Source organism: Periplaneta americana, chromosome 2, assembly GCF_040183065.1.
Source record: "Periplaneta americana isolate PAMFEO1 chromosome 2, P.americana_PAMFEO1_priV1, whole genome shotgun sequence".
Lineage (NCBI taxonomy): Eukaryota > Metazoa > Arthropoda > Insecta > Blattodea > Blattidae > Periplaneta > Periplaneta americana.
In genome coordinates, this window is record NC_091118.1 from 146,995,443 (window position 1) to 147,011,043 (window position 15,601).

Below are 15,601 nucleotides of genomic sequence, written 5' to 3' on the forward strand. Positions count from 1 at the left end.
CATTTCTCTAATGTTCGAATAATAAGCATCCTGCAGTTCTCATGAATCTTATCTCGGCTGCTTGCAATTTGTTTTCATGAGCTTTCCTAGTAGTCCTCATGGCTTAGTCATAGAGTTCTAAATTTCTGTTGTGAAAATTTTACTAAATTGACTTGACTCATATCCACTGCTGTGGAGTAATGGTTAGCACACCTGGCCATGAAACAAGTGGGCCCAGGTTCAAATCCCGATTGAGGTTTTTCCCGGAGTTTTCCCTCAATCCAATAAGAGCAAATGCAACTTTCGGCATTGGATCCTGAACTCATTTCACTGGCATTATCACCTTCATCTCATTCAGACACTATATAACCATAGGAGTTGAAAAAGCGTCGTAAAATAACTAGTTAAAAAAACTTAACTCATTCTTTCCATATAGTCTTCAGATGCCATTTCAGACGTTATTAAATGTCTTTTCAATTATATGTTTTTCTCATTTATGCGTTTTTTCTTGAAACCCCATAAAAACTTATAAATGAAGTTTTATTGTAATACTGATGCTAAGATATTAGACGAGAATAATTACCAGCAAACTGAGTATTTTGTCTGTGCTAGAGATGAACATTAAAGTTTGCCTTATGCCTTCTTATTCAGTGGTATTTTCTTTTATGTGCCATAACTTTGCGTTATAGCTAGAGGTGTGAAATTATAGCATTAATTTTTTGTATTAGTAAAATGAACAAAAATGACATTTATAGCAATTTATGGTAATTTATAGTAATTAACTTGAATAAATGCCGTTAGCTAAAACCAGTTTTTGTATTTTATGTATTTGAAAGCAGTAAATAAAAATAAAATATATAAATGGTAATGGACATCCTGAACAGTGTTCAGTTAAATAACTATAGTTTCAATCATGATGTCAAAAAAAAGACACAAACAAACAAAAACCATGAAACTGCAAAAAAAGTGTATAGTTACATACGTTGAGGATGATCCATTTTGCTATAACAGTATAACACTGAATGAACGTTCATATTTAAATTGACCTGCAATTGGCAATTGTTGTAATTTAAAAATCACCAGTCGAAATATTACAAACAGCTGGTGGTTCCCTTTACTTCTGCCCAATCATGATATCCATGTCCATGTCAGAGAGTATCAGAGTTATACTGGTCCACATGCTCTATAGCAGATGAAAGCAAAGATCAATACTGCACATGCATGATTCACGGTATGCCAGACTCCACAAATACGAAGTTCCTGGCCGTTTTCTGAAAAGCAAAACAAATTCTGAAAAATTTATTGAAATTAAATAAGGCTGACATATTCTTCAAAATCAGTCGTATTTTTTTGAAAATATAATTTATCTTGATAATGTTTATTTATATCATTAATTTTCAATAATTAAACTGCCTTCAAAGAATTGCAATTGTAATGAAGTTTAAAGAAAACTGAAAACCAAGCAAAAACCATGCTTTTTATTTTTATTGTATTTATCACGATTGCGATATTTTAATGCTGTAGATATAGCTTTCCAGCTTTACTTTCTTACTAAAGAGAACTAAAACATTTATCTTAAAAATACATTTCCTTTTGTTGGTGAATGTTGAATTTGTGAACTCAGATCCAATAGCCTTTATAGTGACTGTGTGGCTGCTGTGAACATCTGCTTCTTAAGATTACAATATATATTTGTAAACTTTTTGTAAAACTAAATACAAATGCATGTTCTATACAATATGAAACAGTTCAAAAGTGACACGGTTCTCCTTGTTTCTGTACAGGATAGAAACACCCGAAAACTGCACTTTATTTCAACCAACTTAAAAAAGTCTCTATTCTTATAACATTAGTAGAACTACAGGGATTTAAATTATTATATTGCTTCCAATATTGATTTTGCATACATTTCTAAATATAACTTAGGATCGTGTTCTTACTTAAAATATATACAATAATTATTATCAATGTGATTTGTTGTGATTTCAGTGCAGCAATGTTAGATTTGTATGTGGAAATTGTGAAGCAACTTTTGGTGGAAGAAATCTATCCAGCAGATGTTGCGAATCTTTCTGTTTCAATTATGATTGCTGATAAAGGCATTATGCTCAAGATCAGTGGTTACAACCAAAAATTACATGTAAGTAACAAAAATATGTATACATAGTGTTTCAGAATTTAACCGAAGATAGTTAAGGGGTTGTGGAGGAGTCCTAGGTAAGTATTTTGAGATAGGGAACTAGAGGTCTGCGGGTTCAAACTTCATGTAATGACGTGAAATATTTTTTGGGTCAGTATGCCACTGATTGAACCTGCATGTTGCATAGCGATACATTTGGAAATGTGTCGGCTACAATATCGCTATATGTCTGTGGCACAATTAGTAAACATTGTACAGGGTTGTTTCCGATCCCTGGAAATGAATTTTGAATGATGTCATGTGCATCAGGAGTCACATGACAGCTGAACTGTGGTGAGAATGACAAACCAGTAGTGAGGAATTTCATAGTCAGAGATCACGTTGTCTCACAGCAGCAATGGCCAAGAAAATCGAGCCTTTCCAATGCCAAGTACAGTTTGTGAAAATAAAAGAAGCCTGCAAAAAAGTGGTTTCGTTATTTCCAAAAGACATCTTCTATATACCTAATAAGACTGGCAAAGCTCGGATGGGATTAATTTCAGAGGAGGAAAAGCAAGCAAATTCACCCCCCGTTACAAGCTGCAACCCCCCCCCACCCCCCGAAATGTACAAATAAATTAATCTCATCCGAGCTTTACCAGTCTTATTAAGTACACAGAAGATGCCTCTCTTGGAAATAACGAAGCCACATTTCTTGCAGGCTTCTATTATTTTTACTTAATTGTACTTGGCACCAGAAAGGATCATAATGTACCCCTCCTGAAGAGACTCGATTTTCTTGGACATTGCTGCTGTGAGACACCATGCACACTGTCTAAGGGTGTCTGTCACCTCTCACCCCAGTTCAACTATCTTGTTTGTTCTGACACACATGACATCATTCAAAAGTCCTTTCTAGAGATCAGAAACAATGCTCTGTAGTCATTATATAATCGTAAAAACATAATTGACTGAAGTAGACATAGTCTCTACGTTATGTAAACAAAATTTTCCGTAATTATGTGCGTGCGTTTTTTTTTTAAATACCTAAAAGAAGAGTAGATAAATAAAATGTTTCTGATAGTCCTGCATTTAAATCCCAGCTTTTCGTTATGCTGCTTTGTTTGCTAATCTTTTTTTTTTATGTCACCTTTATTAGTTGTACTATTAAAGTTAATATGTTGTATATTTTGTTTCTTAGCTGCTTTTGGAAGCTGTAGTTAATCGTATGGCAGATGTTGAGAACAGTCTCACACCCAGTTTGTTCGAAGCACTGAAGAAAGTACAAAGTAGACACTATTACAATAATAGCCTCGATCCAGGAAAACTTGGTCGGTAAGTATGAGAAGTTAAGACTGTCATATAACCATCCAATTCAAATATCAAATAATATATTCAACAACGTCTCTTAAAGCTTAACAATTCATTAAAGTCCATTTAACAAATGACTTGACTAAGTATTCCATTAACCTTTGTTAAAATTAGCATTATTAAATCTCTACAACCCCATAAAGGCTTTTAAAATCCTTTTTAAACACCCTATATATTAATTATTTATGTTTTTATAAATGTTTTAAATTTATTCTTTGAAAGTATTCATCAGTATAATTTAATTTGTATATTTGACAGGGATCTGAGGTTATCTGTTCTTATGCATGTTTATTGGAATGCAGTTAACAAACATGCTGCGATGTCCAAGATTGATATGAACATGATGAAAACATTTGCACGACATTTTGTGGAACGTTTGTACATACAGAGTCTTGTCCAAGGCAATATCAGTGAGCAGGAGGCAATCTCTGCATGTAAAAGGATTGTGGATATACTTAAATGTGGCCCTCTCCTCCCAAATACATTGCCACAGGTTGGTATGCAGGTCTTGATCATTGTTTATTTAAATACAGTCAGAGGATGAGGTCAAACTTTCAAGTCCTCACAAAACAGTTACAAATCAGAATATGATATTGTATAGCTTCAGTTAGACACCTATACAGTTGATTTCTGATAATTTGTGTGCGGGTAATTCACAATTTTGGGGGGGGGGGCTGGAAGTAGCGAAGTAATATCATTTTCGTTTTTACTCGATTATGCTCTGTCCATCTTCTCAAACTTTTCTCTTCTCCCTTTCCATTCCAACATCATCCGACTTACACCATGTGAACCTGGGCCAGTATAAGCTGAGAAATGTGGCAATCAAGTTGTTAATGTGCTGTGTGTCTTTTTAATTTGAAAAGTTTGTGTGCCATTCGAATTTCAAATAGTGTTTGTGGTAGTGTGCTTTCAAAATGAGTGGTCATAAAATGAAATATAAAAGGATGTTAGTGAAAAACAATCCTCTAAGAAAAAACAAAAAAGATGACATTATTTATGTTTGTCCTATGATATTTTGTAAAACTTTTGTTTATTGTTTTAAGTTTCTATCCCACTGTAATATTATATATTATTACAATTTTGAAGTGTATTGTAGTAATTAAACCTGTCAGAGTAACTTTTACTGCACTTTAAATAATAAAAAATAAATTTTACAGATACTTCGCGATTTTCGATATTTCGCAGAGATTTGTGCATTAATTACCACAACTTATCAGGAGTCATTCACTCTTTACTTCTTTGGAATTTTGTAGTTAATTATTTAGCTTGGGCTAAATTTAATATCACCAGATTTAATTTTCTTATATCTTCATACTTCTATAATTACATAACTTAACATTCCTATTCACAGCTCCGGGTTTCACAGATTCCTTTGGGTGAACAATATTTTCGAGTGAAATCATTCAATTCAGAAGACACAAATAGCTTCGTAACTAATTACTACCAGTCTGGACCTGTAGACATCAAGAATTCATGTATTGTAGATCTTCTCATGGTATGTATTTATAGATAAAATGTAAGTGTTTGTTTTAATATTATTACCATTATAAAGTTCTTATAGAAAGTCAGATCAGTTTATAAAATACAGGTTTGTGTGAAATGTATATGATCATGTATTTTTACCACAGTTTGGTGCTAGACAAGTTTCCTCAGAGACAGATACTTAATTGATCATCTTAGCCTGACTATCTTCTCTAGAAGTAGTGTGCCAAAGCTGTAGATTTGTATGTTATCTTAAAAGATGCCCATTCTACAACATATGGAGAAGATTACATCAGAATGATAATGTGATTTGAGTTGTGAAATGGTGATATGATCAAGGAAATGAGAGTACTGTGTGAAAACTGCCCAAAACACTTCTTTCATTACTTACTTATTTATGGCTTTTAAGGAACCCGGAGGTTCATTGCTGTCCCCACATAAGCCTGCCATTAGTCCCTATCCTGAGCAAGATTAATCCAGTCTCTACCATCATATCATCCCACCTCCCTCAAATCCATTTTAATATTATCCTCCCATCTACGTCTCAGCTTCCCAATTAACACTATATGCATTTCTGGATTCACCTGTACGTGCTACATGCCTTGCCCATCTCAAATTTCTGGATTTAATGTTACTAATTATGTCAGGTGAAGAATACAATGCATGCAGTTCTTTGTTGTGTAACTTTCTCCATTCTCCTGTAACTTCGTCCCTTTTAGCCCCAAATATTTTCCTAAGCAATGACTTTATTGTCAAATGCCTGGCATTAGAAAACAGCAACAACATATTTTCCTAAGCACTTTATTCTCCCAAATATTTTCCTAAGCACATTATTCTCAAACACACTTAACCTCCGTTCCTCTCTCAAAGTGAGAGTCCAAATTTCACAACCATACATGTATGTATTTATTTACACTGCAAGTGGCAAACACCTGGTGGCAGTAGTAACTGTAATTACACACAATAAAAATAATACACAATAATTACAATTAATAATACTACATAAAATAACCTAATTATAAGTGAACCTAATTTTCCATTACAACCTACATATGTATACTGTTATTGCAAGTTATCTTGAACTTTCTGAGCGGGGTCAGAGGGGTAGAGGGAAGGAAGCGCGTAACGTGGGTGGAGCCAATTGCGTTGTTTGCGCATGCTCCGTATCATAATCTCTTGTCAAGAAACATGGAGCTATTTCCTTCACTGTGTATCAGTAGTGTTAACGTGGACAGCAACCATAGGGCAGTAATTATGATGAAATCACACCACCGCGGAGAAAAAGTAACGCTGTTATCCACAGCGGAGAAAGAGAAATTATTGCAAATATAATTAAGTGTTGCGAGGAGGAAAAATTAAACAAATGTTTGCTGGAACCTCTTGATAAGGAATATGAGAGAGCGGCTAAATACTCTGGCAAAAGTATTAGTTCCGTGAAGAGAATTAAGAATAATATTGAATTACAACCGAATGAACCTCACACTACTCCGGGAAAGAATAGGTATGTAATGTTTAGAAATTATTGCTCTAATAGTTATGTACAATAGTGTGTGTACTGTGAAGCGAGATAATGAATTACTGTTGTGAGTTATTATTTTGTTATAGTTCTGCAAAACATTATTTCGTTCCAGAATTAGGACTTATATAAAGTTGAAGTGGACGAATTCGATCAACATGTCATTCGGGATACAATCGAAGAATTCTACCTTGTTCAGAAAGTAGTACCTACGAATAAGAAGATAATTCCGAATGGATGATGCCATTGACGAAATAATAATTAATTTTGGACCAAGCATTGAAGACGATGATGACAGTAATGATAGGGATATGGATTATGTATAATTGTAAATTAATGTAAATTCAAATAATAAGCCTGTAAAATATTGTTATAAGAATATGTACATATCAGCTGTAGGTGTAAGTTATGTAGACCTATATAATTTATAGTAGTAACTCCTCCATTGCCGGTCCTTAGCCCAGATGAGAGAGGAGGAGTGTACACATGATTACATTTAAATACTTACTCATGACAGGTTAATTAAAACCTGCTACGAAACTATGTTCTCCTCTCAAAACTGGAGTGTCGTGAGATGATGATGTCTGTAATGAACCAAGTTCTTTTACAGTAGAGAGCCATAAAGTGTAAGAACCAACATTTTCTGAAAAGAGTCACGTTACCCGAGGGAGGGGCATCCTTGCCGTGCCGTTACGTTGATGAGTACATGCCATACCGAGCAGTTCGAAAGACGGACTTAGGGGATGTAAGGTTCAAGATAACTTACAATAACAGTAGACCCTACGTAAGTTTCACATTGGTACTGATAACACTGTACAACACACTTTTTTCCCCTCTGCAAAAAAATATGTGATTATGACTAATATTTGTATGGTTAATTCAAATATCACTTTAGTTTTTCTTCATCACGTACTGTTTATTCAGTATTTCAATTTTATTCTTCATTGTTTATTGTTATGGAAAAGAATTGCCATTCATATGCAATAGGCAAATTTCTGTTCAATGGATACTTCTGATCCCTGTGTTCCTCCATCTAGCTTCGGATATTATAACACATCATTTCATTTCTGTCTTATGTTGCCATCTGATGAGATTTCATGCATTTTCGAATGAAGAATATTGATTCAGACTATATAGTTGCTACTATATTATGTTCCTGTACAATTTGTGGCATTCTGTCAGAAACTTCTGTGGAAAATGCATAACAACCAATAATATAACTGTTTTGTATATTCTAACTTTCAGCTTTTAAATATTGGAGTACAAGAGTTCAAATGACTTTATTGTCAAACGCCTGGCATTAGAAAACAACAACAATAATTTCAGCTTTTTTGAGAGTGGACTGGATGACAAAAGCTTGCCATCCGAATAATAACAGGCATTTCCCATATTTATTCTACATTTAATTTCTTCCCAAGTGTCATTTATATGAATTTTTCCACCTCTTCAAAGGATAAATTTTCAGTTTTTATATTTCCATTTCGTACTATGTTCTAGTCACGAGACATAATCATATACTTTGTCTTTGGCTGCAAAAGGGTATCTGTCGGATACAGGGGGGAGAGCCATTAATCCTTCCCATTGAAGGCTTTAAGGAACCAACCTGGACAAATACCCAATGTCCCATCCCTACCTTCCCGTGGTGCAGCTGTTAGTAAGCATAATTTTACAAGCTGAACTAAAGGGAGGGGCTACTCATCAATTAGCACTGGTCAGCTTGATGAGTTAATGACTGAATTTGGTGTAATTTTCGTCTATTCAATACCTAATTCCCTCTTTACCCTTTCCTATCCAGTCCTCTGACTGAACTCTTCCTTTCTTCGACCCCGACGGCATTAAAGCATTCGAGGCCTAGGGGTTCATTTCCCTTTCCTTCCTCCTCTTTCTACTTTTCTGTTCCTAGTGCTGACCTGCTATGGCACTAAAATCGTCCTCCAGTGGCTTAAGGAGGGAAAGCTGGTGATCAACAAGATCTCCCAGCTAGGTCCAATGGACCCCTCGACCAACAGCAGGTGTGGTCCTCCAGACATTCTGGGGGTTGTGTGTGAATGAAGTAGCCACCAAAACGTTAAAATATGGTGTTCACTTAAATCGGCTACAGCTTGCTATTTAACTATCTTTGAAAAATATTGGAGTGCAAGAGGTCAAATGACTTTATTGTCAAACGCCTGGCATTAGAAAACAACAACAACTTTGTCTTTTAGGGATATACTTCCAAATCTACCTCTTTACTTGCTTCAAGTAAAATTTCCATGTTTTGCCTAATAGTTTGTGGATTTTCTCCTAACATATTCATGTCATCCACAAAGACAAGCAGCTGATGCAATCTGTTCAGTTCCAAACCCTCTCTGTTATCTTGGGCTATCCTAATGGGATATTCTAGAGCAAAGTTAAAAAGTAAAGATGATAGTGCATCTCCTTGTTTTAGCCTGTGCAGTGCATTGGAAAAACATCCGACAGAAACTGGCCTATACTATTTTTTTCTACCTCATTCAGTTTTTCCTTCAAGTAATCTCTCTTTTTATTCTTAAGTGTAGGACTTGCTTCCTGTCTTTCATTGAAATAATTGTCTCTATTCGCGTCAACTGGATTCTGTAAGAATTTCAATTTTGCCTGTTTCCTTTTTTTTTTTTTTACTACCATACAACAATTTTCATCAAACCACGATTTCTCTTTTTTAGTTTCTTAATAACTTACGCTCTGCTCAGCTGCACTTTCGATATTATCTCTGATATTTTTCCACACATTATTAATATCTAATTATTCCTCAACTTCGTCGGAACTTTCTAAAGCAGCAAACCTATTTGAAATTTCGACCTGATAATGTTGCTTAGTTTTTCTCGTCTTTTAATTTCGGAATATTGAATCTTCTAATATTAACTTGTTGCTCTACTCACTTGGCTACTATAGTCTTTATCTTAATTCTCCAATTACAAAATACTGGTCATTCATGGATAAGGAAATGATTGCAGAATGCATTACTCAATAAATTCGCATATTGCTTTTTTAAAGTCTGGTAAAATTAACTATATGGATATTTTCTATGAATAGACTAAGTTTTAGAAACTCGTTAAAGAAGTTACTTAATTGATTATACTGTTGGAAGGGGTGCATCCAATTCTTTCACATTAAATACCGCATGTTACATATTAACCTATGAGAGGTTGCCTGGGAGCAAATATTTATTCTATTATCTTGGAAATAGTCCTTGTCATGTTCATGCAGCAATGACCTCATGGCCCAAATCATGTCATCATCATCAAATCTTATACCATGAAGAGAATCTTCAGATAGAAAAGGTGAAAATCTAAGAAAGCTAGGGTGGATGTTAAACCAAGTTCTGTGATTGCTTTTCAGGTTCTCACATTTATCGTGTTAACTTTGCAGTTTTTAAATAAAAATGGAGTCCACACCTGTGGAGTAACGGCTAGTGCGACTGGCTGTGAAACCAAGTGGCCTGGGTTCGAATTCCGGTCAGGACAAGTTACCTGGTTGAGGTTTTTTCCGTGGTTTTCCCTCAACCCAATATGAGCAAATGCTGGGTAACTATCAATGTTGGACCCCGGACTCATTTCACCAGCATTATCACCTTCACTTCATTCAGACGCAAAATAACCTGAGATGTTTATACAGCGTCGTAATATAACCCACTAAAAAAAATAATAAAATAAATATGGATCATTTTCTTGCATATTAAATAAAACGATTAACTCCTATCATTATTTCCTGCCATTAGGAAGTCTGGCAACACTGCTACAGTGACTAAGGGACAGAATGCTGTTATTCAGACTAAGTTCGTATGTGCATTCATAGGTGAGCCGGCGATGCGCTGTTGCCAAACTACATAGACTTTGAGCCTAATTTTTTAATTAACCATGCACTTAATTACAAAGGTTTTTTCATTTATCTTAATATATTCTGATATCCCCTTCAATCTGCACAGTTGTAGTGCTTCCACTCTGTATATTTTTCTTGTTAGTATGCATGTCGTGAATTGTCGTTTGAAAATGTTTCAGTTGTTAATGGAAGAACCGCTGTTTGATGTCCTTCGCACTAAAGAACAACTTGGTTATGATGTGTATTCAACCTTAAGAGACACATGTGGAATTCTTGGATTTACTGTCACTGTGAACTGTCAGGCTGGAAAACATAGGTACAGATAATAATTTATTTATATTATGATAAAAACTTTACTTTTTTCTTTCCTACAATCAAAGTTTGTTTCGAAAATTATGCATAAAAGAAATTTTAATAGTAAATATGGTGTGCTTTTCATCTTGGATGCATGGAGGAAATATTGTTGTGCAGTTCCATATTCTTTTGACAACATTGTGTAAATGAGTATAGAACAATATACCTTATGAAAAGTCACCAGAAACACATACATGTGATAGATAAATTTTGTGAAGTTTATGATGACTACTGTTGAGAAATTCGAGTGAGGTGTGATAAAATGTTTGTGTATTTTATGTTTATTTGTGAAGTTTGCCAGTGTCATTTTCAATCAGTTGATTTTCGAAGTTTTTTTTTTTTTTTTTAAACAGGTAGTTCCGGTTTCTAGCGCTAAGTAGTTGACAACTACATAATTAGCTCTTTCCAAATAGTCTCATCTTAATTGTTCCTTATTTTCATTTTATACATTTTGTGCCATTATCATTATTATCAAGTTGAGTAATGGCCGACTTACACCTAGCATTTAACTTTTGTTCATCTTAATTTATGAAGAAAGGGTTTTACATTCACTAAATATGCTACAAGGGTCTAACAACTTTACTACAAGATCCAATAGAACCTGCATTTAAAAATTTTTCTACCTAAAAATCCATCACCTTCTGCCAGGACTCTCATATCTTGGGTGCAGAGGAAAGCATGTTAGACATTATGCCAATGACGGTTATGCAATTTAATATGATGCAATGTATTGCATGTATTTGCATATGAATGTGTATCTGTGTGTATGTCTGTGTGCGAGTTACTGTAATATTTCTGTTCAGTTGAAAGAAATGGGTATAATTAATTGCCCAAGTTCATTGTACCTTATAATAAATGTAAACACATTCATTTAATTTGACACGTTTCTCAGTCTTTATATAAGAAATATTAATTTGTTGGTTGCTCCTGCTTATTCATGTTCCTTGTTTGGCAGTGTATCACATGTCAATAAACGGATTGAAGCATTTCTTAAGAAATTTTCTAATGTGCTGAAGAAAATGAGAGCAAAACATTTTGAGGAAGCACGTAATTCTTTGATCCAACTGAAGCAGTTATTAGACATCCATCTTAAAGAAGAAGTTACACGGAACTGGTCAGAAATATCATCTGGTAACTACATCTTTGACAGGCTGAAAAGAGACGTAAGTTGTGGGCACAGATGAATATGTAAAGCTTATGTAATTGTGTTGTAATGAAACTTACCATATATGCTTGGATGTTATGATATAATCAATTTCCTATTGTGGTTTATAGTAACAGTTCTGATCATAAGATATAAGTTCCTTTAGCTAAAATTTCTTGTTTGTGAACATCTCCATATATTATTTTTTTGGATTCTGATAGTTTGCCAGTGTGTGAAGTAGACCTCTGCATTCTCTTGAAAATGGCCGACCGAACTCACTGATCAGTTCTCAGTTGTGAAGAAGGCAGCCGGGAAATGATATGCTTGAGTGCATGCAGTCGAGAATTTATAATCAGTCAATGAAACATTTAACACGAAAATTAGGAAGTATTTGAACATTTAAACAAGGAAACAATTAAAAAAAACACAGTTCTTTAAATGAAGTAATGCTTTATATTATCAATAATGTTATTCAGCATCCATGTTGTCTAACTCATTATATCAGTAACGAAAATGTTTAATGTAGCTTAGTAAATGTGTGATTGCATAAAAAGAACAAAGATCTTGTGATGCATGTCAAATTTCTTCAAAAGCAGATGTATTCTATTTCAGTCACAGTATTTAATAAAGATAAACCAACACTACATGTCCACTTTGTTTTACATTTTTACAAAAGTGTATATTAAGAGATCCTTAATCGCAGACAATGATTGATGTTGGAGCAACTTATGATAAAGTGTATGCAGATTCTATTATTCCACATTCAACAACCATATCACAAAATGTCAAGAATGAAGCAAACAAAATTCGTGTTGAAGTTATTCCAAAATTAAAAGAATCAATGGAATAATCACCATTCAGTTTTAAAATTATTAATTTTTGTTCAGTTTTATTTAGAATTTCCTCAACTTATGACTGTACCTTTACATGGCTTGATGAATATGAATATAGAGAACATTGAGCGATTGAGTATTTGATCGAAGTTTGAAGTTCTCAACACAATATATGAATAATAATTCGTTAAATGAAGGGTTGGGAATGAGACAGTCCAAAGCCACACTTTTAACAAAAATAGTTCTTTGTGCAAGTTCATTTCTTACTTATATGGAGAAGCTACTCGCAAAATACTATAAAAATTTACTCAACAAATGACCTAAGTATACACTAAAGAAATTATGATACCACACCTAATAGCACTGGACTCTAAACTTTCAATATGCTCTGCCTTAAAATTTAGTCTGTGTGGCTTAGGACTATATCATTAGCACCTCTTGAAATGGATGTAAATGTTACACACTTTTATTTAGAACGAAAATTGGTTTGTAGCTTTTCCTTGGCAAAGGACAGGGAGTTACAGTAAGTCACTTTGGAATTTCTTGTGAGAGTTTTGACTTTCTTGTTTTTTTAACTTTCTAATTTTCCTTTTCAAGGTGTCATGCTTAGAAGCACTCAAATTGTCAGAGTTGAGAAAGTGGTATAATGACCATGTGTTATGTGGCAACAAAAGTAACTTTCGGAAACTTTCAGTCCAGGTTAGTATTTTCATTATATTGCGAGATGTATATATATTTATATGACAACCTCTACATAAAATTAGTCAGAGTTTAGTTAATGAAGCAATATAGACATGTGAAGAAATTTGAAAGTAAATAAGGAAGAATGCAAAAAGAGTGAGATCTTTCAGCACAGTGGTCAGGTAGAGAAAGAAGAAGATCTCCCACTCCTTGGCACATTAACAGCTAGAAAGCTAACCATCGCCAGTTGTTTTATTAAAAATGATGAAAATTCAATCCACTATATTGAAATCATGTAAGTTTTGAATAAGTAGAGGAAAAATATGAGGTGAAAATCTGTGAGTGTAGGAAACTGAAGATAAATTGATTAGAATTCTTTTGAATGAAGTGTACACATTGAACATAGCCTATTTAATGATTCTGATGTTCATAAGCATTCACCTTTCGACATTAAGATCCAGAATTTTGTGTTAGACATACATTGGAAGATAGCAGTCAGCTATGAGCAGTTGACCTTCCAGTTGTTAACTTTATTTTTATCTGCTCCTCCATTCACTGATACTAGCTTAAAGTTGGATTCTACTCAAAGGAAAGGGAAAATAAGAAAAATTAAGTTAAAAGGAAACAACTTTCATTCATTTTCTGTCTCTCTTCCTAATTGTTGATTTGGTGAAAGTTGTTGTTGTTTGTTGTTTTCTAATGCCAGGTGTTTGACAATAAAGTCATTTGAGCTCTTGCACTCCAATATTTTTCAAAGATATTATCATGGTCAGCCACTGAAGCACAGATTTTGAGGTGTTCCTAATCCATTTCTTGGATTTGGTGAAAGTTGGACAGTCATTAAGATGCATGTACAATAAAGTTCAAAAAGAATGAGCCGGCGACAAATGTTTTAAGTTCCAGAAACAGAACAATGTATGTGCATGCCCGTCTCCTTGAAGCTCCAGTTCACAAGATGACACAATTAAACCATGTAAATGTGCTGTATTTTGTTCTAAAATATGTTATAAAATAAAACGAAGTGTTGATTCTAGCTGCGTCAGGGCCTCTGAAGAATGAAATAGCAATAAAATTGATAAATACTAAATCTATCAAAATGGGGTACAAAATTTATCAAAACGAAGACGAATGAGAAAGTAACATAATAAGCCGGGTTAAAGTATGAGGCATTGTAGCATAGGTGGCTTAAGCATGGATTTAAACCAGATAGCATTGGTTGTAGTAGGTTCGAATCTCAATTAGTCCTAATTTTTTACATTGCAAATTTACCATAATAAGTTTTTATAAACACCATTTACACAAGTACCAAGTGGCAACATCGCCTGGAAGTCAATTTAATGTTTAGTAAATAGCACAACCCCTCCCCCAGATAACACTCCTGTCTGTTAATAAAACTGTCTGCATTTATATCTGATTTATAGGTTTAAAAAAATGTTTAACTGCAACATTAAAACATGTTACCATTGTAAACATAGAATTTAGTTCCATTTGTTTTAATAATGGCAATACTGAAGTGATACTGTTTTACCATTCTTCATTTCATATTAGAGTTTAGCTTTCTGTATTTTTTGTTTACCTATATTCTTCACAGGGAGCTTTGATATCGTTGACAGCCTGTCTCGTCATTACTCTTCAGGATGGCAGATAGAGCAGGCAGGCAGCAACAGCGTCAACAACTCTTTGCTCTCTTTCACGTAGATTACTGTGCATCAAGCACAACAAGAGAGATTGGAGTCCCTTTGACAACTGCTTAGAGGTGGGCAAAAGTATTTCTTGAGAACAATGAAATTTCGATTCATCCAATTCCTAGTTGGCCACGCATCTCTACAAGGGAAGAGGATGCCATCTTAATCAAAGAAGTTGAAAACCACTCTTTTCGAAGTGCCTTTGAATTGAAGATGGTGTCCAACTTTCCTGGCTCACCACTAACCGTGAGATGTTTTAGAGAGCATGGCATAAGGTCTCGTCAAATTGGGACGAAAGAACATTTAAAAATGGATCATGTCGTGGATATCTAGCTTATGCTACTATCCGGCAGGACTTTGAGTGGAGAAATGTCATTTTCCCAGACGAGGTAGTTGTCTCCAGTAGCACTTATGGTCCTGCCCGTTTGTATTGAATGGATGTCCACCAATATGATGAACGCTTTGTGGGACGACTTCACAGATCGGGTTGTGTGAGTGTTGCATTTTGGGGGTGGATGTCATACACTGGGGCAGGGCCTCTAGAACGCATCCATAGTCAGTTTATGGCAGAAGTATATGAACACATTTTGACAATGTAAT

The 15,601-nt window shown here is 34.5% G+C and overlaps 1 protein-coding gene across 3 annotated transcripts in view; it reads left to right on the forward strand.

The window, feature by feature from the left end:
* Nrd1 (Nardilysin) overlaps window positions 1-15,601 on the forward strand; it is a 67,923-nt gene that overhangs the window by 48,872 nt on the left and 3,450 nt on the right. For 2 of the 3 annotated variants that reach the window (XM_069818635.1, XM_069818634.1), the window contains exons 13-19: window positions 1,969-2,119; window positions 3,300-3,433; window positions 3,728-3,962; window positions 4,821-4,964; window positions 10,484-10,620; window positions 11,614-11,821; window positions 13,233-13,334. In XM_069818635.1, the coding sequence (XP_069674736.1) occupies window positions 1,969-2,119; window positions 3,300-3,433; window positions 3,728-3,962; window positions 4,821-4,964; window positions 10,484-10,620; window positions 11,614-11,821; window positions 13,233-13,334 (1,111 nt within the window). Of the gene's footprint in view, window positions 1-1,968; window positions 2,120-3,299; window positions 3,434-3,727; window positions 3,963-4,820; window positions 4,965-10,483; window positions 10,621-11,613; window positions 11,822-13,232; window positions 13,335-14,907; window positions 15,073-15,601 lie in introns of all 3 variants that reach the window. The other variant, XR_011330989.1, reaches the window with a different exon arrangement.